The sequence below is a fragment of the Serinus canaria genome, chromosome 5 (genome assembly GCF_022539315.1).
Source record: "Serinus canaria isolate serCan28SL12 chromosome 5, serCan2020, whole genome shotgun sequence".
Taxonomy (NCBI): domain Eukaryota; kingdom Metazoa; phylum Chordata; class Aves; order Passeriformes; family Fringillidae; genus Serinus; species Serinus canaria.
Window position 1 is genome coordinate 8,942,501 of NC_066319.1, and position 23,419 is coordinate 8,965,919.

Consider the following 23,419-nt stretch of genomic DNA (forward strand, 5'->3'; position numbering starts at 1 on the left):
ATAGGAGCTTTGTGCCCTGGCTGCTCCCTCAGCAGCATTTCCTTGGTGCTCCAGAGCAGAGGCTCTTCCCTTCTCCCTGAGAGCACATCCAGGTCACCTTGCCAAGGTGCTGGAGACTCCTGTCCTGAGGCACAGCGTGGATGCTGCATCCTGGGAGAGAGAGCCTTGACAGGCACCTGAATGCCCTGAACAACTCCCATTTTATTCAGGATTGCAAAGTATTCCAAATATTTCGAGTTCTTTTTAACAAACTTTCCATTTTGCAGTGACTGTTTCTCTTTTTTGTTAAGCTTGGAATAAAAGCGGATTCCAAATGCCTCACATTCCTCGTGCTGTTGAATTTCCACTTTACATCCAGCTTTTGAGCAATTTCCAGCCTCTTTTCTCTGCAGGAACAAACCCTGACGTTGTGTCTGGCATGGCAGCGTGTGGAATGAATGAGCACGAAATGGATCAGAAATTAATCCATTGCTGCCTATCCCAGACCCCATGGAAAAAAAATGGGGTAGCAGCAGAGGATCATTGTCCTCTGGGCTGGAAAAGGGTTTTTTATGGGATGGACATGGCTTTGGGGAAAGGATCTGGGGTGAAGTCTGAAGCCTCAGAGCCTTCAGGGTTTGTAGCAGAGCACTCCAGGTGGACAAACAGGAATAATGTCAGGTGTTCCCACAGAAAGCTGTTCCTTTGGAGCGGAAAATATGCACTGAACTTCCATCAGGGCCTTTTTTTGTCAGAGCGTCCAGGGCTGTAGCTGCCACTTTGGATTAATGTGTGTTTGTCCTGTTTCCTTTGGAGGCTCTTGGCATTTCTTGTGAGCTCACAGGAACCACACTAGGATTGATGAGGTCAGGATTTCAAGGATACTGCGGTTGGAATGCCGTTGGCTTTCCAAAGGCACTGCTGGCACAGAGAGTTGGCACCTGGAGCCCCAGTTCTTAATGGGGATTTAACTGGCTTTTGTAGGGAAGTGAAAAATGACAGAAAGTCATCCCACATGCCAGGAGTTTGGCAGGGATAAAAGGATGTAGGTCATTCCTGCAGGGAAGAGAAGGGATTTACTGTCTTGATGGTCAAAGAAGGGAGAGGAGAAATCCCGTCCTGGAGTGCCTAGGGTTTCCACAACACTCCAGTCTTGTGGGTTTTGATGCTGGATAAAGGATACTATGAAAACACAGGATAAAGGTTCAGGTAAGGCTGTGATCATCCTTGTAGGAAAAGTTTTGGATGGCAGGAGTCAAATATGGATCATTGGTGGGTACAGCTTCACGTTTTGTTATTCCAGCGTCTGGATCATCGTTGTCTTTAGGCTGGAGTAATGACAGGTCAGCACTGACCCACATTCCAGCCCCTCTCCAGCCTCCCAAAATATTCTTCTGTAAGGTCTTGTGGGTTTTTTTTTCCGTAGCACAGAGCAAAAAGTGGAAAAAGGACATTTCTCTTCAAAATATCATTGTCCCTCTGCTCCAGGGCTTTACTTGATCCTCTCAGGTCACTTTCATTTCTGTCCCTCCTTTTTTGGGTTTGGTCACCTTCATTCCTGGGAGTTCTGCATTCAGTGTCTCAGTTTTTACTTTTCATGCCTTTTTGCTTGTGTGTCATCCAAAATAAACCTGGAAAAGCCTGGCAATATGGGCAAAAGGATCCCAGGTCTGGGATAAATTTGGGCAGAAGGATCCTAAGTCTGGAATAAGTATAGGCAAGTTAAATGTGGGCAAAAGGGTCTCAGGTCTGAGGTAAATTTGGGGAAAAGTTCCCAGGTTTGGGTTAAGTTTGGGCAACAGGATCTCAGGTCTGGGATTAATATGGGAAAAAGGATCCCAGGGCAAAGTTAGAGTTGAAGAGACTCTTAAATAGGACAAAATTAGTGGTTTTTCCTCATGGAATGGCCTTTATTCTGCTTTAGAGGAGAAAGGATGACTCCAAGGTAGCACTGGATTGGGATTTGCTTGGTTTTCATTCCATTTTCTCTGTTCTGTTTAATAGAGAGAGTCAAAACCATTCTCTTTCCCTCCCTGTGTCCTGTGTGAGCTGTTTGGATGTCGAGGTGCCCACACACAGCACAAATCCAGCCCCCGAACGGGACTGTGGAAAACAAACAAGACACAATAATCATGTGATTCGTCCAGATCTGGCATTCCCTGCAGGAATCTTGTGCCTGTTTTGGAGGCTGAGCTCCAGAAACGAGTCCAGTTCTCACTTTGTGTCCTGTTTTGAGGCTTCCCACACCCAAAGTCCTCCTCCTCCTCCAAGCCCTCTCTCCCTGGGTTTTGCAGGATGCCTACTCCGAGATCGCCTACCTTTTTGCGGAATTTTTCCGGGACCTGGACATCGTCCCCTCCGACATCATCGCGGGGCTGGTTCTGCTGCGGCAGCGGCAGCGCGCCAAGCGCAACGCCGTGCTGGACGAGGTGGGAAACCTGGCAATCCCTGCCCAGCTGCTCTGGGATTCCCTGGGAAACAGCTCCGGGGCTCTGCCGTCCTCATCTCTGGGCTGTTCTCACTTGCTGAGGTGGGAAAGAAAAATAATGGTGACTTCAGCAGCTTTCCATGAGTTCTTCCCTGTCAAAAGGGTTCAGCTGGTGCTGAGGCAAGTTTGGAATCTGGATTGATCCTCTCCAGGCAGGTGATACAGGAGCCGCTCTTGATCCCAAAAGGGCCCCCAAGGGGGTTGTAGGTACTTGGAAATTAATGAGAAGATTATTCCCATGGAGATGTCTCCAGCAATCTGCAGGGGGAAAAAATACCTAAAATTTCCAAAATTCCTAAATTTCCAAGCTACTATTGAGGTTTGCAGATTCTAAAGCCAGTAGGCAATGAATTTATTTTATTGGAGTTTTTCCCTTGATTTGGGATTCAGGAAAAATTCCCAGTTTTCCAAACTGCTGATGAAGTTTGCACATTGTCAGCCCAGTAGGAAATTATTTTAATGACTTTTTTCCCCCTTGAGTTGAGATTCAAATCAGGCAGGACTAAAACCTTTGGAAGTATTTGAGGGGTCTGGTTGGGATATTTGAGAGTGGATTTTTTCTTGCTGTTACACAAAGGAATTTTTCTGTGTATTTGTGACTTCCAGGCAAACAATGACATTTTAGCTTTCCTGTCTGGAATGCCAGTGACCAGGAACACCAAATACCTGGATCTGAAGAATGCGGTAAGTCCCTGGGATGTGGGATCCTCCAAACCCACCTGGGATCCTTGTTTTCTTTTCCTCACTGGCTTCTCTTATGCCTTTCTGCCCCTCTTTGAAATAATCCAAGAAATTCCATGCAAATGAATAAAACTTGATCTCTGGAGGCTTGGTGAGGTGATATTGCTGCAAGAGAGTCAGTACTGTTGTCCCTGATTTATTCCAGGTTTTGATTCATCCCTGATTTTGGGTTATCCCTAATTTATCTCTGATTTAGATTTGTCTGACTTATCCCTGATTTTGATTTTCCCGCCCAATTTTCCCGCCTCATTTTACCCCAAATTTCCACCCCCTCGTTATCCCCCTGCCATTTTCCCCCTCAGCACTTCCTCCAATTTACCTCTGATTTCTCCCTGGTGTTTCCCTGATTTTCCCCTCTTATTATCCTGCTGTGTTTAACTCCAACCCCTGATCCAGCTCTCTGGGATAACTGAGCTTTTATAGGATGCAACTGCTTCATATGACCCCAAATTGGCTTTGTGGTCCTCTCCAGGCATCCTCTGGCCTGCTGGAAAGGGGATATTTAGGGAGCTCATTTCCAAATCTGCAGGAAGCGGCTTCCTTGGCAGCATGTTGGGATACCCAGAGAATTCCTCAGGAAATCAGGCAGAGGAATCTTCAGGAGGGGGTGGCTCTTGCCTGGCATCCCCACCTCACTCTCCTCAGTCACCAAAGCACAGCTGGGAGAGGGGGCTGGCACTCAGCATGTGCCTAACTGTGGAAAAGGGGAATGGAGGGGGAAATTCCAGGAGATTGCAGGCTCAGGGAGTCCCGTGTCTTCCAGCAAGAGATGCAGCGGTACCGGGAGGTGTGTTACTACATGCTCTTCGCCTTGGCTGCCTATGGATGGCCCATTTACCTCATGAGGAAGCCCACATGTGGACTCTGCCGCCTGGCCAGATCCTGCTCGTGAGTGCCCACCCTCAGCCCTTTTTTCCTGCCTGGTTTTCCCATGTTTAGAAAAGCCCCTTGTTTTTCCCCACGTTTATTTCATCCCCTTGGTGCTTCCTCCCTGCTTGATTTCTTTTCTGCCTTTATCTCCTTGTGTTTTTTCTTTCCATCTCTCTGGGCTTCATATTCCAAAGGTTTTCTGAATCCCTTCCAGCTTCTAGTACATAAACCAGCCTGTCCTCTGCTCCATCCTCTCTGGACCATGGAACAGCCAGCGGAGACAACTCACCTGGCATAACACCAAGTCCAAAAAGAGCTTCTTGGAGCTCAGAAATCATGTAGTTGACATTTGGGTCCTGATTAAAAGACCTCCAAGATTTGCCTGGCTTGGGCTGTGCTCCTTCAGATTAATTGGATTTTTTTCAGCTCAGAATTTTTGCCCCAGTGCAAGGGTTTGTTTCCAGCTGCCAGAATCCTGTCACCGGATTCAATTTGGGGATGAGCTTTTGGCACTTCCTTGGCTATTGGGAGGAATGTGATTCCTTGGGAATACTTTTAGCTCTGAGAGAGAAAGAAGGAAAATCACCCTGTGCTTCTCTTTTTATTTTGGAATGATTCTAAACCCGTTTTTTTTCCTGTGAATAAACCTGGAGCTCAGTCAGTGTTGGCTTTTCCACGTTGAAGCACTGGAAAACTGCACTTCCAAGGATAGTGTCCTTTGAGGAGCCATCCCACCCCATAACCCTTGGATTCCTTGGGGACTGGCTGCATTGTAGCTCTCTCTGGTGCTCGAAAGGAAAACTGCACCTGATCCCAGATTCTGAGGCTGTTTCATGGTTTTATCCTTCCCTTGGCACTCGCTGCCATTGGGATGATGTTTGGAGGTTCTGCCTTTCCCTTTCCTCTAGGAATGCCACTCTAAATCCAGCCTTTTCCCCTCAAAGCCGTGCTCCCTCCCCGCAGGTGTTGCTGCCTGTGCCCGTCACGCCCGCGCTACGCTCCCGGCGTCACCATCGAGGAGGACAATTGCTGTGGCTGCAACGCCATCGCCATCCGGCGCCACTTCCTGGACGAGAACATGACCTCCGTGGACATCGTCTACACTTCCTGCCACGATGCTGTAAGGACAACCCCAGACCCCCTTCCCAAGGGGATTTACCCACTTCCGGCTGCAGTGGGACAAAGAAGGGAAATGAAGCCTTTTTCTCTTCCATTTCCATCCAAAAATTTTGTTATTCAGACACAAATCCTGTCTCGCTTTCCCCGAGGATAATCCAACAGGAATGTCTCTCCTGATCTCTTCCAGGTTTATGAAACCCCTTTCTACGTGGCTGTGGACCATGACAAGAAGAAGGTGGTCATCAGCATCCGGGGAACTCTGTCCCCAAAAGTAAGTGGGATATGCAGGGGCCTCCTTGGTGGATATTCCAGAGAGTTTGAGCCCTTCCCATTTTGGAATCCTGGCTTGGATTTGACTCACCTGAAGCAAGGTGACTGCTTTTCTTCCAGGATGCCCTGACGGATCTGACGGGGGACGCGGAGCGCCTGCCGGTTGAGGGGCACCATGGAACATGGCTGGGACACAAGGTGGGGACAACAAAGGGAAAATGATCCTAAACCAACCCAAAACCAAACAAAACCCCTGTTTTTTTTTAATTATTTCACTTTTTAATTATAAACCCCCAAATGGTCTTAATTACTTGAGAAAGAAGTTATAGAAAGGGCTTTGAGGTGTTAAATAATTAGTGGGAACAGTTAAAATCACTTGGCGTGTAATTAAAAACTCAGTGCAATTAGAGAATTCCAAATTCGGAAAGGCATCGTGGAGACCCACAATGAAATTCCTGGAGCCACTCAAACAACTTTTTCTTCCAACGACCTTTAAGGAATTTTCAATCAAAGCCTGAGAATGTGGTTAAAATTCTGCTGTGATGGGAATGTCCTCAAAGGATTCTGGCAGGACTTGGATCCGTGAAATTAGATGGGTGCTCTGTGTCTGTGAGCAGCTCTGGGCTGGCTAAATCCATTTATTCCAGAGCTGACCTTTGCCCCTGTCTGGCAAAGGAACAACGTGCTGAGTTTTTAAGATGATCAGGAATTTGGCAGCTTCCAAAGCTGCAGTGCCAAGTTGGGAAAGGAAAATCCAGAGTGAAAGTTGGAAGGAACAGAGCAGTTGCTGGAAGTGCTGCTGAGGGTAATGAGGTGTTGCTCTAGGTGGGATGTGGAGCTTGGAAGTCCTTGGAAGCCATGAGCTGGGAACTCCAGCTTGCCTCATGGTCTCCTGCTGGAATACCAGACCTCTTCCCTCTGCTGTAGGAAATAGAACCATGGAATCCTGGGATGGTTTGGGTTGGAAGGGACTTCAAAGATCCTGTTCTAACCCCTGTCCCCTGGGCTGGGACGCCTTGGAGGATGGATCTTAGAGCATCCTGGGTTAGTGAAAGGTGTCCCTGCTCATGGGACTGGGATGGGCTTTTAGGTCCCTTCCAATCCAAACCGTTCCAGAATTCCATGATTCAATGAAAATCCAGGAATAGATCCTTGCAGAAATTGGCTTTGGTTTTGATCTTTATATGAAAATATTTCTCCACTGGCGACTTCCGTGAAACATTATCAGTTTATTCCCTTTGTTCCAGACAGAGCTTTTATTTGTCCTTTGTGTTATTTCTTTTTTAGGATTGCTGCCAGGAGAGAAATATTCACTTTCTCTGGAATTATTATCAATATTAATCTGCAGACAATAATGTGCTGTTGATTCCCGAGGGAAAACTAAGGGAGATAATGGAATTTTAAATGCATTTTTAATGTCCAGGAGTCAAATTTAATATCCAAACAAATACAGTGTCTCACTTACACATTTAATTTGGAAACAAGGACTTGGCTACGTGGGAGCTTTCCCAGGATTTGTTTCATTTGGGATGTTTTCCTGCTGATTCTGTCCCACCCATCCCCAGGGGTGTCCATCGGCCATCCTAAAATTCCAAGTCTTGATGTTTACATTAAATTTTTTATCACTCCACAGCTCCAATGTCACAATTTAAAAAATATTTATCAGGCCTCTGAGCTATTGTGGATCAAAAAATACAGCTGGAACTAAAGTTTAGAGATTAGAATGCCAAAAAAAAAAAAAGGGATTATAACTCAAAGAAGAATCCAACTTCACTATTTTTGCAATAAAGTCCACTGATTTTATAACAAAGTTAGTTTTAAAAATAATCCTCAGCCACAGGGATGAATCCAGATTTAGTTGTTGAACTCCCAGTACAAAATTAGTGAAAATAGGATGTTACAGAGCTTTGTTTCCTGGTGTTGAGCCAACCAGAAGGACAAGGAGCTGCTGGAAAGTCCTGGAAGCTCAGCCATGATCCCAGGAATTAGAATTTTCAACATTTTTCTCTCATAAATAGACCCTTCTGGGGGTTTTCTCCCAAAATCTCAAATATCCCAGAGCAGTTTTGTGCCTTTGGGATGCAAAACAATGCAGAATATTTCCATTCCCTTTCTCTAAATGCTTGATCCGTTCGGTTATTTACGTGTGAACTTGCAAAATTAAGCCCAAATAGTTTTATTAACTTGAAATTGGATTTGTTTCCCAGAGAATTGCCTGATGCTACATCCCTGGAAGTGTCCAAGACCAGGATAGATAGGGCTTGGAGCAACCTGGGCTAATGGAATGGGATGATCCTTAAGGTCCCTTTCAACCCAAACCAGGATTCCAGAAATTTTAGGGAATTTTTCCAATGGTGAATCTAAATGGAAGTTTACAGTCTCATTCCATAATAATTAAAATCCCTGTCTCCATTAGGATACAATTACCAAAAACAGGTCCCAAAGGCTGACTAACATCCCAGCAGTGACATCACCGTGGATTTGGGTCACGCTCTCTAAAAATAGAATCCCAAATTCGCAGTGGGAATTTAGATCAGTGGCCCGCTGCTCACTTCTCATTAGGATTGGGAGTGGAGACTCTTCTGGAAGCTGGGGAGAAACTGGGATAAGGCACAACCACTATGGTGCTTTTTGGTGGTGGCAGCGTCCCATTTATCTCATGTCCATGGAGTGGGGTCTCCTCTGTCCTGCTTCCCCTCTTCAGTATCGAAGAGGGAATCAAAGACATTTCAGATATTGAGGACCTGGAAAAATCCATGTTTCTTTGCTTTTTTTTCCTCACTCTCTTCTCTTATGCCACTCTTTGAAACAACCCAAGAAATTCCATAAGAATGGAATAAAACTTGATCTCTGGAGGCTTAATGAGGTGATATCAATGCAAGGCAGTCAGCACTGTTATTCCTGACTTATTCCAGATTTATCCCTGATTTATTTATCTCTGGTTTTAGATTTTCCCACCTAATTTTCCCACCAAATTTCCACCCCTCATTTTCTTCCCACCATTTTCCCCCTCAGTTCTTCCTCCAATTTACCTCTGATTTCTCCCTGATGTTTCCCTGATTTTTCCCTCTCATTATCCTGCTGTGTTTAACTCCAACTCCCGATCCAGCTCTCTGGGATAACTGAGGTTTTATATATAGATATATAGATATATAGATATATAGATATAGATGGGGGTTTTTTTTGGTTTTTTTTGGTTTGTTTGTTTGTTTTTGGTTTTTTTTGGTTTTTTTTTTTTTGCAATAACATTCCCATTGTACTCACACCATTTTAAGATAGGAATTTAAAAGAGAACAGCCAAGGAGATGATTTTCCCCATTTCCCCCATCTTTTGGAGTTCAGGCTCACTTCCCACTGAGTTAAACTGTAGCATCATCAGGAGTTTATGCAACAAATCAAGTTGTAGTTGCTTGTTTATAACTGCTCTTGGAATTGCATCAACTACATTTGGAATCAGAGAAACACTTCTGAGCAGAGAGGAGGAATATTTAGACCCAGATAAGATCTTTCCCGTCTTCCAGCACTCCTTGACTTCTAGGGAATAAAATAATTTAATAATTTGGGATTAATGTCCTCTGACAGCCAAATTCCCTTAATATTGATGGTTGGAGAAGGCAGGAACTAATTCCTAGTGATGCCACTTTTCCCTATGGTGTTTGAATCATTATTTCTATTGGAATGATTCACACTTTTATTCCCAGATTTAAGTTGAAAACTCCATCCCAGATTTACCTGGGCTAGAAAAATTTGGCTTTAAAACCACCAATATTTAGAATATACAAGTCCATTTCTCTGTTCTGCCCCAGGTCCCTTGGCCTGAAGTACCAAATCCACAATCCTGTGTTTAGGTTAATTGGATTTGGGGTAATTTTCCCCCTAAAAGCCCAGGAATAGGCCCTTGGAGTGTTCCTTAATTAAGAACTGCCTTTACTCCTTAAACACCAAAACTTTGGAAATGCAGAGGGGAATCAGTTCTCCCTCCATCCTGATCCATGCTGAGGGACATTCCAGAGCTTCCTCACCTTCTGGCTGCTGGATCCCATTTACATCCTGCTGTGTCTTCCTGCTTCCCACAGGGGATGGTGCTGTCTGCTGAGTACATCAAGAAGAAGCTGGAGCAGGAGATGGTGCTGTCCCAAGCTTTTGGGCGGGATTTGGTGAGTATGAGCTGTCTCTGGACAGAGGATGAGATTTCCATAAAAAACTGGGTTTTAAGGGAATCTCCATGTCCCTGGGTCTATTGTATTCATTTCTCAGCTCTTCCTTTAATTCCTGGATTTCCAGCTAGTTATTCGATTCATGGAATGGTTTGGGTTGGAAGGGACCTTAAAGCTCATCCCATTCCACCCCCTGCCATGGGCAGAGAACATTCCACAAGATCAGGTTGCTCCAAGCTCCATCCAGACTTCCTGCAAGGCTTTTTTTATTTTGGAAGCACCAATAGTGCAGAGCTCCTGATTGTTTTCCTTTTCCTGAGGCAGGAAGTCCCACATGGTGGCAATGAAGGACAGGGAGCATTAAAACCAAATCAGCAGGAACTAAAATCCCATTTTTATGGAGATTTTCTTTGGAATGCAGTGCTGACTGTCCCTGTGGGCACATTCTTGGTGGCAGAGAGATGTCACAGGACTCAAGGGAGATGTTGGGAAGCAGCTTACCTTGGTTTATATGTTGGAAATAGTTGCTGAAGTGCTGCCTTGGGATATTTGGTGGATGGAGGGAGAGATAAACCAGCATCCAGCTTTTGGGGATGGAGCTTCAATCTTCTCTGCTGAGAAAGGGAAAATGGGAGTTGTTCTGTTACTCAGGAGGAAGATTTCCTGACTTAAGGTCCATAAGTGCCATCCCAGGTCCCACCAGCCGAGGACCTTGTTTCTGACAGTTGCCAAGGACAGATATTCCAGAGAAAAATGTCCAGTGAGGTTTAGAGACTACTTTCTGTGTGGGCTTGGATGTTATCAGGAGGGACAAATAGCTCCCATCAAATCCTAAATAATTCAAATAGCTGCTCTACCTTTCCTTTTTCTTCCCACCTTCTTTCTTTCAGGAATGTCCCAGTAGGCCAAATGTAGAATTCAAGAAGTGAATGAATTCCATCCTCCAGTGAGGCCCTGGCACAGGTTTCCCAGAAAAGCTGTGTCTGCCCCATCCTTGGAAGTGTTCCAGCATGGGTTGGATGGGGCTTTGAGCAGCCTGGGCTAGTGGAAGGCATCCCTGCCCATGGCAGGGGGTGGAATGGAATGATCTCTCCCTTCCTTTCAAACCTAAACCATTCCAGGATTCTGTGATGATTCCATGACTCAGAACAAGCAAGGAGCCATTCAGTTGGAATCTGGAGTGCTCGTGTACAGAAACAGACTCCAAAACTGGGGAAAGGGAGAGATTTGGGGGATAAATTCAATTTCATTTCCATCCTGACCTCGATTCCTTGTTGTTTCCATGTCTTTTAGGGAAGAGGAACAAAACACTATGGCCTGATTGTGGTTGGGCATTCCCTTGGGGCTGGCACAGCTGCCATCCTGTCCTTCCTGCTGCGTCCCCAGTATCCATCCCTGAAGTGCTTTGCTTATTCCCCCCCAGGTGGACTGCTCAGGTAGGTGTTGGGATACACTGGATCCTGCTTGTGAGGCTCTAGGGAGCAGTGAAATGGACAAGGCAGCCTGGAGAAGCAGAGTGTTTCCTCTGGGATATAGTTTGGTATTCAAGTTAGGATAGCAAATTACTACTTTCCCAAATATTCTGGTTTATAACTGAGTTATCTGTGGCTTCAGATTTAATGGGAAATGGTTGCAATTTCCTTACTCTCTGCCCCCTCCCACTGAATAGATGAAAATAAAGGAGATACTTGACCAAATGCATGTGTCTGCAGCAGCTGATCCAGTTGTTTGGACTCCTTTTCCAAAGAAATTGGAATTGGGATGTGATTTCTGCCATTCTTCAACCTAAAATTGCTCACAGGGATTGTTCTGGTTTCCCTCCCTTGGCTGTGGGGCAAAACCAGGAAGAGATTAATTGTGAATCTCTCCCATTATAAATGGGAACAGACCTTCTGGTCATGTCATTCCCAAACAAAACATCCCACTGGATTGCTGGGAAGTGAGGGAAGGTCTTCCTGGTCCTGACAGACACCATGGGGATCCTTGGAATCAGCTATGGATCATGAGAAACTTCTCCTGGTGGTTCCTGCATCATATTCCAGGAGCAGTCAAGGGTTTTAAACCATCCTGCTGCTGAATCTGGATGCTGGCATTCCTTGTTGTAGTATTCCCAGGTCTTCTGCAGCCACAGAGCTACAGAGGAGGATATTTCAGGAGAGTTGTACAACCTTCTGCTCCAAACTTCCACTCCTGGATCCCTTGGTAGCTGCTGACTTGTGTCATGCCCAGGATCATCCCTAGGTCAGTGAGGCAGCCTCTGCCCATGGTGACTGGTTGGGAATATCTCCAGGAAACTCAGAGTGGGAATCTTGATTTCTTTCTTCTTGTCTTGGAAGTCAGGTTGCTGCAGTAGTTTGCCATTTGAATTATCCCAAATATTGGGGTAATTCATCCTACAATGTAGCCTCAGGAGCAGAAAATATCTTTTTCCTTGGCTGTCCTACCATTCCCAAACTATTGGAAAATGACTATGAGGCATTCAGTTCAAGGATTTCCTTTCCCAGCTATATCCAGAGTCATGTGCAGGGGAATGATTGGGTCATGGAGATCAGGCACTTCTTCCAAAAGGCACAAATCCCCAAAGCTTGGAGTAGCTTGGATTGGGGTTTGTGCCCCTGGTTTCCCTGCCACTGAATAGGGAATGAAACAGTGTTTGCTTCTTCTTGCTCCTGTTTCTCTTCCAGTGAGGATGCCATGGAGTATTCCAAGGAGTTTGTGACTGCAGTGGTACTTGGCAAAGATCTGGTGCCCAGGCAAGTGGAGGAGTGTCTGAATTCCTTGGTTAATCTTTGCTGTTCTCTCCCAAATCATCTGTTTCCTGTCCAAAGCACTTGGATCATCTCTGTCTCCAGCTTTCTCATTTTCCTGTCCTTTTATTGTTCCCTGTGTCACTATGTTTTTCCTGGACACCTTTGTTGGGGGTTTTATGGGCAAATGCCTCCTGTGTGAAAGAAAAGTGGGACTGTCCTACCTCTGGAATTCCTCCTTATGGTACCTGGAATATCATGTTGTGCCACCTTCCTGGTTTCCTGTGTTATCTTGGCCCTGTCCTGGATGTGCTGCCACCTCATTTGGACCAGTTTGTCCCAAAATCCCTCTTCCATGTCACCTCATCTCCAAACCAGCCCATTCCTTGTGCCTTGGCATTCCTCACCTTCCTCATCTCCTGGGACACGTTCTGCTGAGCAGGGATTTGGAATGGGAGCCAGGCAACCTGGGATTTACCTGGATGCCATGGTTCTGTCCCTCCTGTCATCTGCTCAGTGGTGTCATTCAGCTCCAGGACACTTTCCCAACTCCCCTGTTCTGTGCCATCTTTGTCGTCACCTCCCTGCTTCCCTGTTCACCTATCCTTGTTATTGTCCTGGTAATTCCCTGGGCCTCTCACTCCTGGCTCCTGCTCCTGGGTGATGTCACAGCCCACCTCTGAATCCATCTGTATCCTTATAGTGTCCTTTTAAACACAATGCCTTGTTTGCTGTGCTCCATATCCTTCCTGTCCTGTTCCCTGCCCAGGTGTTGTGAACACATTTCCCCCTCTTCCATAATTCATAATTTTCTTTGTTTCCAGACTAATTTCTGCTTTTCCAGAGTCACATCTTCCTCTTTTCCATGGTCACATCTTCTTCTCTTCCAGGATCGGGCTTTCTCAGCTGGAGGGATTTCGCCGGCAGCTTCTGGATGTTCTCCAAAGAAGCACCAAACCAAAGGTAAGAAGGAAGAACCAACACCTGGAGATGTCTCTGAGCAGGGATGGGGAATTTTAGTGTCAAGAAGGGTGGGTTTCCTCCATGCCTCCTCAGGATCATTATTTAGGGAACCAGAGGAATGATGGAAAGCTCTAGAGAGCTCAGTGGGATCATTCTGGCTCACTTGCTGAAACTTCACCATCACAGATCCCAAATAACTGAGCAGGGAATTTTCTGTCTGAGCCTCTTTTAAAATCTGTATTCCACATATAAAGTGTGGATTTTCCTGGCCAGTTAAAACTGGGAACAGGCTGGAAGTCCAACAGCTGTGCTTGTCAGAACATTGGGGTGGTGCTGTTCCAGGATAAATGGTCTGCTTGTGTCTTGGAGATAGGAAATGTGGGAAGTTGTCCCTCCCCAGTCTTTACCATTGCACCAAGATGGAAAAAGAACCATAAAATACAAAATTTTAGGGATAATATCTGATGGAATTTACCTGGAGAGGGTATATAATTGGGAGAGGTAAATCAACTTTCAGAAACATTTGGATCATCTCTATAACCAGCTTCCCTGTTTTCCTGTCCTTGTATTGTTGCTTATTTATTCCCAGTGTCATTGCATTTTTCCTGGACACCTTTGGTGGTGTTTCACACACCTTCCTTAGGCAAATCCCTCCTGTGTGAAAGAAAACTGGGTTTTTTTTGCTTTTCTCTCCTCAAATCCTCCCTCCTCTCTCTCTCTTTGTGGGATCAGTGGCGGATCATTGTGGGGGCTACCAAGTGCATTCCCAAATCTGAGCTTCCCGAGGAGCCAGAGGAGAACTCGGTGACGAGCAACCGGCTCTGGACACATCCCAGTGACCTGACCATCGCCCTGAGTGCCAGCACCCCCCTGTACCCCCCCGGCCGCATCATCCACGTGGTGCACAACCACCCTGCTGAGCAGTGCTGGTGAGTCCTGCAGTTCCTGCTGGAATTCTTGCTGGAAAACTCTCCCTGACACAAGGAGAAGGGGATTTTCTTCCCTGCTGTCTCACAGGAACAGTGGTTCTGTCTGTGTTGGCGGAATGGTTTGGGTTGAAAGGGACTGTGGAGATCATGGGCAGGGATGCCTTCCACCAGACCAGGTTGCTCCAAGCCCAACCCAGCCTGGATTTGAACACTTCCAGGGATGGGGCAGCCACAGCTTCCCTTGGAAATCCATCCAAATTTTCCAGTCTCACTACCCTCACAGGGAAGAGTTTCTTCCAATATCTAATCTAAACCAGCACATGGAATGCTGTAATGGTTTGGGTTGGAAGGGACTTCAGGATTAACCAGTTCCAGCCCCTGCCATGGGCAGGGATGCCTTCCACCATCCCAGGTTGCACCAAGCCCATCCAACCTGGCCTGGAACGCTTCCAGGGATAGGGCAGCCACAGCTTTTCTGGGCAACCTGTGCCAGGGCCTCTGCACCCTCTAAACCCACCCTCTTTCAGCTTAAAGCTAATCCCCCTTTTCCCATTGTTCCAGGCCCTTGTCCAAAGTCCTTTTCCTCTTTAGATGATGATTGGTTATCATCATCATAGCCCATGGATAACCATGTCCCCATAAAGCAGGATTTTGGAGCCAAATGCCTTTTAACAGCTCCTCTCTCTGTTTTTCCTTTTTCTCCCTCTGCATCCTGCTGTTTTCACATGCCAAAACACTGCCCTGCTTGTCCATCCCATTTCCCCTGTTGTCTGGACCCCTTTTCCAGCTGCTGTGAGCAGGAGGATCCCACCTACTTTGCTATCTGGGGGGACAACAAGGCCTTCAATGAAGTGATCATCTCCCCGGCCATGCTGCACGAGCACCTCCCCTACGTGGTCATGGAAGGGCTCAACAAGGTAAGGCAGGGAATTGTCATCCCAAAAACCACTGGGACAGGCAGGTTTAGCCTGGGAATGCTGCTGGTTAAATACACCAGGCCGTTTATTTTGGAGAAGAGGAGGAAAGGGGATGCTCCTGGTCAGTCTTGCACAGGGTATTGGGAGTGGAGTGTGACAAGGTCTGGGAATGGAATTCCCACAGTCCCAGAAGCTCCTGTTTCCAAATTTAACATGAGACTAACATGAGGTCGGGTGGTGATGGTTCACTCCAGGAGCTGCCATTAAACTGGAGCCCAGGTGACGTCCAGGGATGTGTCAGGATTTAGCCATCAAATCCTTCATCTCCCTGTGCTTCCAGAAGGTTCTGGGAAGAAAGAGTCCAATCCAGCGGTTTGAAAGCCTCCAGTCAATCCCTGCTGTTCCTCTGCTTTCCTTGGACAGGTGTTGGAGAACTACAACAAGGGGAAAACAGCTCTGCTTTCTGCAGCCAAAGTGATGGTGAGTCCTACAGAAGTGGATCTCACCCCGGAGCTGATATTCCAGAGCCAGCCCTTGCCCAGCTGCCCCACCGTGCAGATCGGAACTGGAGCCATCCCAGTGGACAGAAGGAACAGCAGTACCAAGTAAGGAGAGATTTTATATGGAATATTAAAAATATTAATAAATACCCACAGGTGTGGGTCCTCTTCCCCTTGGAGCGTTGTGATCTGTGTTTGTGAGAAAGACAGATCCATGGGCCTTTGTGGGAATTAAAGCTTCAGGATGTCTTGAGGAATGTCAGGGGGAAAAATACCTTGTGTTGCTTAGGAATTTGACTGCAGCAAGGTCAGGAAAAGGTATGAAAGAGACTTCCTTTTTTCTCCTTATCCAGACAGGTGAGGTTTTCCTAAGGTAAAACTTGGAGCAAGTTTGGTTTGGTTTGATTTGGAAGGGATTTAAGGATCATTCTGTTCCAGCCCCTGATATGGATACGGTCACCTTCTACCAGCCCAGGTTGCTCCAAGCCCTGTCCAACCCGCAACACCATCAGGGATAGTCGACAGCCTCTCTGGACAGGAGAGAAGGATTTAGTGAGCCAGGAAAAAAGGGAGAAGGGCAAGAACTGGAGTTTGCAGAGGGAGAATCCATTTGTGATATTTTCAGCTGGGAGGACGGAGCGAGAAGAGATTCCCTGGAGTTGTGGATGCCTCTGGTTGGAGGAGCTGTGTGAGGAACCCTCGGATCCTCTAGCTGTTCTGGAATTTTGCAGCCTTGTGTTCTCTGTTTCCTGTTGCAGGAGCAAATCCCATTCGGAAATCAGCCTGGAGGGATTCTATGAGACAAAGCCGCTTTCTCCCGTGCAGAAGGACCCCGTGGAGCTGCTTCTCCTGGACACTAAGGAACGTCTCTCCGTGGAGCTCCAGGACCGCCGCGCCCCTCTGGCCACCATGGAGAGCCTCTCGGACAACGAATCCATCTACAGCTTCGATTCCCGGCGCTCCTCCGGCTTCCGGAGCATCCGGGGCTCCCCCAGCCTCCATGCGGTCATGGAGAAGGACGAGACGCACTGCTTTTATATAGACCCCGTTATCCCTGAGGAAAACCCTTCCCTCAGCTCCCGGACAGAGCTGCTGGCTGCTGACAGCCTCTCCAAGCACTCCCAGGAGACTCAACCCCCGGAAAACGTCCTCAACAGCGGCGGCACCACCCCCCAGCGCCGCTGCAGCGCCGAGGGCGCCGGGAGCGACGGGGAGCGTGCGTCCTCGTCCCCTCGGGAAGAGCCGCCACTCCACAACGGCCGCCTGGCCGACGTTCCCAGCCCCCAGGTGCTGGAATTCGCAGAGTTCATCGACAGCCTCTTCAACCTGGACAGCAAAAGCAGCTCCTTCCAGGACATTTACTGCATGATGGTGTCGGACAGCTCCAGCGACTTCGCGGAGATTCCCAAATCCGTCAGCGACCAGGAGATCCTGCTGAGGGCACAGTACGAGCCTAACTTAGTCCCAAAGCCCCCGAGGTTGTTTGCGGGCTCGACGGATCCCTCGTCAGGAATCTCTGTGTCACCTTCCTTCCCCCTTAGCTCATCTGGAGAACTCATGGATATCACTCCCACGGGTGTGAGCAGCCAGGAATGCCTGGCCACAGACAAAATCCGGACTTCCACCCCCTCCGGACACGTAACCAGCCCTGCCAAGCAGGACGACCTCATGATTTCGGCCCTTTAGTGCAGGGAAAAGGGGTGGAATGATCCCAGTGGGATAATCCATGGAGGAGGCTGTCATCGGGCAGTTGGGATCAGAGGAGACAGCTGGAAAATCCTTTCTGGGGTGACCCAGTGGTGGTGTCTGGAGGATGGATTGTGCTGGAATCCTGTGCTTGGAGCTGGGAGAAGCTTTGCCCCACGGGGCCTGAGAGGGTCTGAGGCACTAAAGTTCCCTACCTCAGCCTGTCTCATTCCAGAGGCAGATTCCTTGCCCTGGGGCACCTGCTGAGTTTGGGAGTGAGATACCTGGATAGATGGAAGCAGGAGGGAGCTGGGCCAGATCCCTCTCCTCGGGACCGAGCCGGTGGTTTTGGGAAATGAGCGAATTGAGACTTTGGGCCCTGTTGCACTACCACGGATCCGGCCCAAGATCCAATTCAGCACACTTCCATGGGGATTGGTTTTGTAGGACACTCCTGTTTTAAAGCCATTGGGGCTGTATTCCCCCCAAATCCAGTCTCCCCTTCCCGGCCAGGTGCAGCAGGAATGGGGCTGGCATCATGGTTTCTCACCCCCAAGCACTCCTGAGAGGGAAGGACACTGTTTCCAAGAGCCCAATCCCTTTGCCTTTGGCAGAAAGTTCTCCTGGATATCACCCTCATCACTCCTTGGTTCCCTGGACCCCTCCAAGCTGGCAACATTCCCGTGGGACTGCCAGGATTCTCATCTCAGAGCTGCATGGATGTGGATGGATCAACTGCAAGATGCACCTGGCATTATTTTCCAGGCCTCTGTGGAGTCTGGGAGTCCCTCCTGAATCCCTGGGGGTCCTCACACCACCCATATGCAGCATCTGTGGATTAGTGCCAGCCTCTGTCTTTGGGAATTCAGGGAAAAGATGGACTTTTTTCCCAGTGTTGCAATCTCTTGTATGTTTACAGAGCTGCTGAGCTGGTTGGAAGGTATTTATTAAGGAAATAGGGAGGATTTCCTGAAGGAAAATCCATGGTCATCCTCTCCTTCCTGTGCTGTTCTCTCTGGGGACTGAGGGAAGAGAGGATGGCAGGCAGAATTCCAAGCCCCCGCTTCCCAAGTGGCTTGGATTCGGGGGTAACCACCTGCCCCCTCTCCCCACCTGCACAATTCCATATAGGAAAGCTTGAGCAAGTTAGGAAAACTACCTGAGCCTCCGGGCCCAGAGGAGCCTGCTCCGCCTCTCCAGGCAGGTTTTCCAGTGATGGGAGTAGGAGGAAAACTACCTATTGTAGGAAATGAAACATTCTTTGGACCTGGAAAAGGCCTTGAATTGCCTCAACTCCCCCTCAAAGCTCAGTAGTTACTGATGGCTCTCCCCGGAGCTCCCTCTAAAAGAAATTCCTGGTTTAACTTCCTTAGAATCCTGTGGTTGCTTCCTTTTCCCCTCCTTAGTGCTATTTCCATTGTAGGAGGATGCTGTGCTTTCCAGGAGCTCAGTTCCTGGCAAATCCCAGGCTTCCTGTTCTCCATGTGGACTGTGGAAGCACCGGGATGGGTCAGGGCTGCGCTCCCTGGAAGCCAGTGGGATCCAATACCACTGAAGAGCACTTTATAACCAGTGTGCATTGATGTAAATAATCCTGAGTGCACGGAATTCCACTGGATTCTGGGTCCAAGTGTTGCTGTCCCACTCCGTCCAGCATGGGATGCTCCAGCTCCTGCTCCTTAGCGTTTCAGAGCCTTCAGAAGTGCTTCAAGCGACCAGGAAAACATTATCCCTATGGTTTAAGGTTCCAAAGGTGACCTTTCCCTGAGTGGAATCAGAGGGAGGAAGCCCCTCTGGATCCAGAGGGATTTGGAGAAGGAAAAATCCTTTTATTCTGAGCAACCAGAAGTTCTTTTTGTTTTTGTAGGTCCTTAAAAAAGGAGCAGGGAGCAGGTGGTTCAGGAGCACAGCACAGGGTAAGGAGGAATTCCTGCACTCAGGAAACACTACCGAGGTGGTTTTTTTGGGAATACGCACAAAAATACGGGAAGGTTTGAGGGGAAAAGGGGAGCTGAAGGGTAGGGAGGCCGGGGCTAGCAGGCTAGCTCCCCTTCTGGCCCAGGAGTCGGGATAAGGAGCTCATTCCTGCCCTTATTCCCAGCAGGAATTAACCCTTAGCACTAAGGCAGAGCTTGGGATCTGCAAAGCACTTTAAAACACTAAGGAAAAGGATCATCTCTGTCCCTGGGAGTGACATGGATACCTGGGATTAGATGGAACTACTGGTGGGAGGTGCCTCCAGGTGAGGAAAAGTGGGATATCTCCCTCCTAAAATGATTCCAGTGGGAACCTGCTGAAGTTCCATGGCTCAAATATTGCACTAGAAAGTCCCTTCCCTGACGTTCCTCTGCCGTGTCCTGGAAGACTCAGTCCTTGGGTGACTCTTTCCCTCTTTGTGCCATTGGAACTGTATCCCATAGGAATGGCCTTCCCTTGCCCTGACAGGAAGCAGTCTGGAATGCTGCAGTTTTTTTGCTCTGTGATTACTGGACTTTGGAAAACCTGGAAATAAGTAATTCCTGGGAGCTGGGCTTGCCACAGGTCAAGGCGTAAAGGCACAAAAGAGCCCCTTGAAGGTTCTCATTGTATCCTATCATGGATAATCCCTGGTTTTTGTTGACAAACAGATTTGATCCCAGTCCTCCCAAATGAAATCCACTTTCCTGGAATTATTTCTGCTTTAAATGTCTCCGTGTCTTGATCCCCATTACTGTGTCTTGATCCCCAGCATTCCATGTCTCCATTCCCATCACTCCTTTGCTATCTGAGCATTTGGAAAGGCTCGTCTCCCATATCCTCCTGGAAAAGCACACCTGGAATGCTAAAATAAACGTTCAAGCTGCAGCTACCTCCTTCATCTGTACTGTACACACTTCCTGCTTTCTCTTCCTGTTCTGTCTTTGGGAATACAAAGCATCTCCAGTTTTCCAAATCTTTTGGCTTCTGCTTCTTCCTCATCAGCTTTGTGCCTTCTGATCTTGGGATATTCCCATGATACTCCAACAGGATGTTCCACCCTCTGCAGAGGCAGTGCTGGAAGTGCCTGACACCCCAGACTGACCAACAGGTCACCCATTCCATGCCTCATCATTAAAACCCATTCTGATCCTTCTTCCTTGGACTGAGTGACCTTTAAAGGTCCTTTCCAACACTGGTGAGTGTTGGTATTCCAAGAGTTTCTTGGCAGAGGAATGGAGCTGAGGCTCTTCTGCACCAGTAAATTGATTTTATTGTTGCTTTCATTGCATCAGTGCCAAAAATTTGGGAAGGATCCTGCAGTGCTGAGAATATACCAGCTCTTTTCCAATATTTATCATTGCTTCTTCTCCACTGGGGCTGCCTTCTCCATTTGGAATATTCATTTCCTCCTAAAACTTGCCTCTTTTCTTCGCTCCCTGTGCTTCTCACCTATTTCAGGAGCCATCTCATCCCTCCCTTCACTCAGGGTGCTGATGGCTCATTCTACATCCTTGGCAGCACATGGGAAACATGGGAAAACTATTCCAAAGCAGTTTAATGAGATTCTTGGAACTTTTTAGGAACTTTTTTCCAAAGCAAACAGGATTTGTGGGAGGTATTTTGTTCTTTGCAGAGGGCTAGGATGGCAGAGGGTGGGGAGTGTGGTTATAGAATTCCAGTGATTCCCAGTTCTATTCTTTTAGGATGCTAGATTCCAGGAATAGTTGATGGTCCCATGCAGGATTAAAGAGGGAAATCTGTTTCAAAGGGCATGTAAGAGAGAGGAAAAGCTCCAAGCGTGGGGATACAGGATGAATATCTAACACATTCTCCATGCACTTTGATGTTTTCTCAGCTTTTGCTGCTCTTTCCCTGCAGGCAGATAATATTATTTCCATGGACTCGCCCACACAGCTTTCATTTACAAATTGGGACATAGGAATAATCAGGATTACTCCTGGCAATGGGAATTAGATAGGATTAATTATTGCTGGAATGGGTGTGTTTGGGTTTGTGTTTTGAGGCTGTATCCAAGAACCTCCATTGGGCAGCAGAGCCCTTCTGTGTTTGCCTTGGGAATTGCTGGGCTGAAGCTCCCCTCCATGCTGGGTTTATCCTTATCCATTCTGGGATATTCTTCCCTTGGCAGTAGGACATTCTGGCTTTGCAGGATGGGAGCAGGAATATTTAATTCCAATGGGTTTAGGGATAGTGGTTGTAACTGCAGCCTTTGAGTAACATTGCCAAGGGAGGTGTGGATTCCTCATTCCTGGAAATATTCCAGGCCAGGTTGGATAAGGCTTGGAACAACCTGGGCTAGGGAAAGATGTCCCTGCCCACAGCAGTGGGTGGGAGCTTCCAAATGATTCTGGAATTCTGTGATTCCCTGCTTGCAGTGTTATAGTGCTGCAGGAATGGGAAGGTTGGAATTCCAGCAGCACCTCTGCATGGATTGCTCTGCTGAGAAAGTCCTCTGAAGGAAGCAGTTGGAAAGCACTGCTTGGAACTGGGCTCATTGCTTTGTTCCCAGAGCCTGTGCAGTGCTGATTTTTGGGAAGAGCTGCTGGATTTAGGGAAGAGCCTCATTTCTTATGCCAAAGCTCCCTCTCATGGCTCTTGTGTGGAGGAAGCAATGCTGCATGGATCCTGCTGGAGGCAAACACGGCCCATCCTTGGCAGCTGTGGGAACAAGGAGAGATGGGGATATTGCAGATGGAAGCTGGGATTCAGTCTGGGAGCCCTTTGCTCTCACAGGGGAGTTATGGATTGAGAGAGGGATGGGAAGGGGGCTGGATCTGCAGTCACTGATGTCCTTCCCCTTCTTCCAGCTCCAAGGAGCTGCTTAAGGGCTGGAAATTCCAAATAGCCAAGGACCATGGCAATTCCTTGCTTTGTCATATGGAATCATCATCAGCCTCCAAGTGTTTTGCTGTCTCCATTCCCATTGTTTTTTCCATGTTTTTTTGAGTTCATACCTCTTGTGCCTTTGTTCTCCCTAGCTTCAGGTCCCAATTTCTGGGATCAGACATCTCCCACCTTACTTTCCCACTTCTGTGGGAGTATGGAAGTGTGGTCAAGGCCTGGCAGGAGCTGCCCTTGCTCCAGAGCTCTCCCGTTCTGCCTCAGCCAGGACTTCCCACATCTTCCCACTTTTCCCTGCTGCCTGAGGTCGTATCCAAGTGCCAAAAGCAAATCTTGACCTGAGGCAGGCGATTTCCTCCAACCCACACTGAGTTTCTCCCTGGGTCTGGAGCAGCCCCCTTCCAAAGGTAAGATCCCTGGGAATTTTTCCTGTTTCCTTATTGTCCAATAAGGACGTCCAATCTAAGGACGTCCAATCCCTGTGACTTCACTGTGTCAGACCATGCTGTGTGTCCTGACTTTCTCACCTTCCCAGCACACCTGTGGGATGAGGGGAACCTCTTCCTGCCTTCACCTCTTGATTCCTGAAAATCCTTGCAGCACAGGAGCAAGCCTTGAGGTTGGTTTTTCTTTGGAATCCATTTCCTTGCTTCCCATCCTGGGCTTTGTGCAGTTCCAATGGCTCAGAGTCAGAAGTCCCAGCTGGGAGTGGCACGGGCCTGTCCTGCCGGGATATCCACTTTTGGGAAGTTTTGTGTGCAAAGGGATCCCAGCAGGGGTTTTTCCTAGGACACTGCCACCCCCTTTGGGTCCTAACTCCTTTCCCAGGATGTCCCCAGCACTTGGTGGTGGCAAAATGGCCTCACTTGCAGCTCCAGCTTCCCACTTTTCCCTCCACAAGTACAGGGAATACTCTTGAGCTCCTGTTCTGGCACTACGTGGAATTCCTATTGGCACAGGGATATTTGGGGATGGGCTGTGCCTCCCTGTCTGGAATGTTGAGCCCTGCGAGCCCCTTTCCTTTGGCTCTGCCTCTCTGGAAAAGCCCTTCCTGCCTGTCACCTGTGTCCCATCTCATGCTGGGGCAGCTCAGAGCAGGATACCTCTGGATTCATTTCCTGCTGGATCCTCATTGCCTCCTTAGAGCTGAAGCCTTTGGCATTTTTGGGAGAAGCAGCCCTTCCAGGGAGCTCTGAGGCACTCCCACTCTTTCTGGCAGGGCTTGGAGCACT

The 23,419-nt window shown here is 47.9% G+C and overlaps 1 protein-coding gene across 1 annotated transcript in view; it reads left to right on the top strand.

Annotated features, from left to right (window-relative positions):
- The window catches only part of DAGLA (diacylglycerol lipase alpha), a 56,425-nt gene that overhangs the window by 32,702 nt on the left and 304 nt on the right, over positions 1-23,419 (top strand). Inside the window, exons 8-21 of the mRNA XM_050975335.1 lie at positions 2,274-2,408; positions 3,074-3,151; positions 3,972-4,096; positions 5,042-5,198; positions 5,385-5,468; positions 5,588-5,665; positions 9,544-9,624; positions 10,918-11,060; positions 12,309-12,377; positions 13,262-13,334; positions 14,067-14,263; positions 15,051-15,180; positions 15,604-15,785; positions 16,439-23,251. Of these exons, the coding sequence (XP_050831292.1) occupies positions 2,274-2,408; positions 3,074-3,151; positions 3,972-4,096; positions 5,042-5,198; positions 5,385-5,468; positions 5,588-5,665; positions 9,544-9,624; positions 10,918-11,060; positions 12,309-12,377; positions 13,262-13,334; positions 14,067-14,263; positions 15,051-15,180; positions 15,604-15,785; positions 16,439-17,366 (2,460 nt within the window). The 3' untranslated portion in view covers positions 17,367-23,251. The remainder of the gene's footprint in view (positions 1-2,273; positions 2,409-3,073; positions 3,152-3,971; positions 4,097-5,041; positions 5,199-5,384; positions 5,469-5,587; positions 5,666-9,543; positions 9,625-10,917; positions 11,061-12,308; positions 12,378-13,261; positions 13,335-14,066; positions 14,264-15,050; positions 15,181-15,603; positions 15,786-16,438; positions 23,252-23,419) is intronic.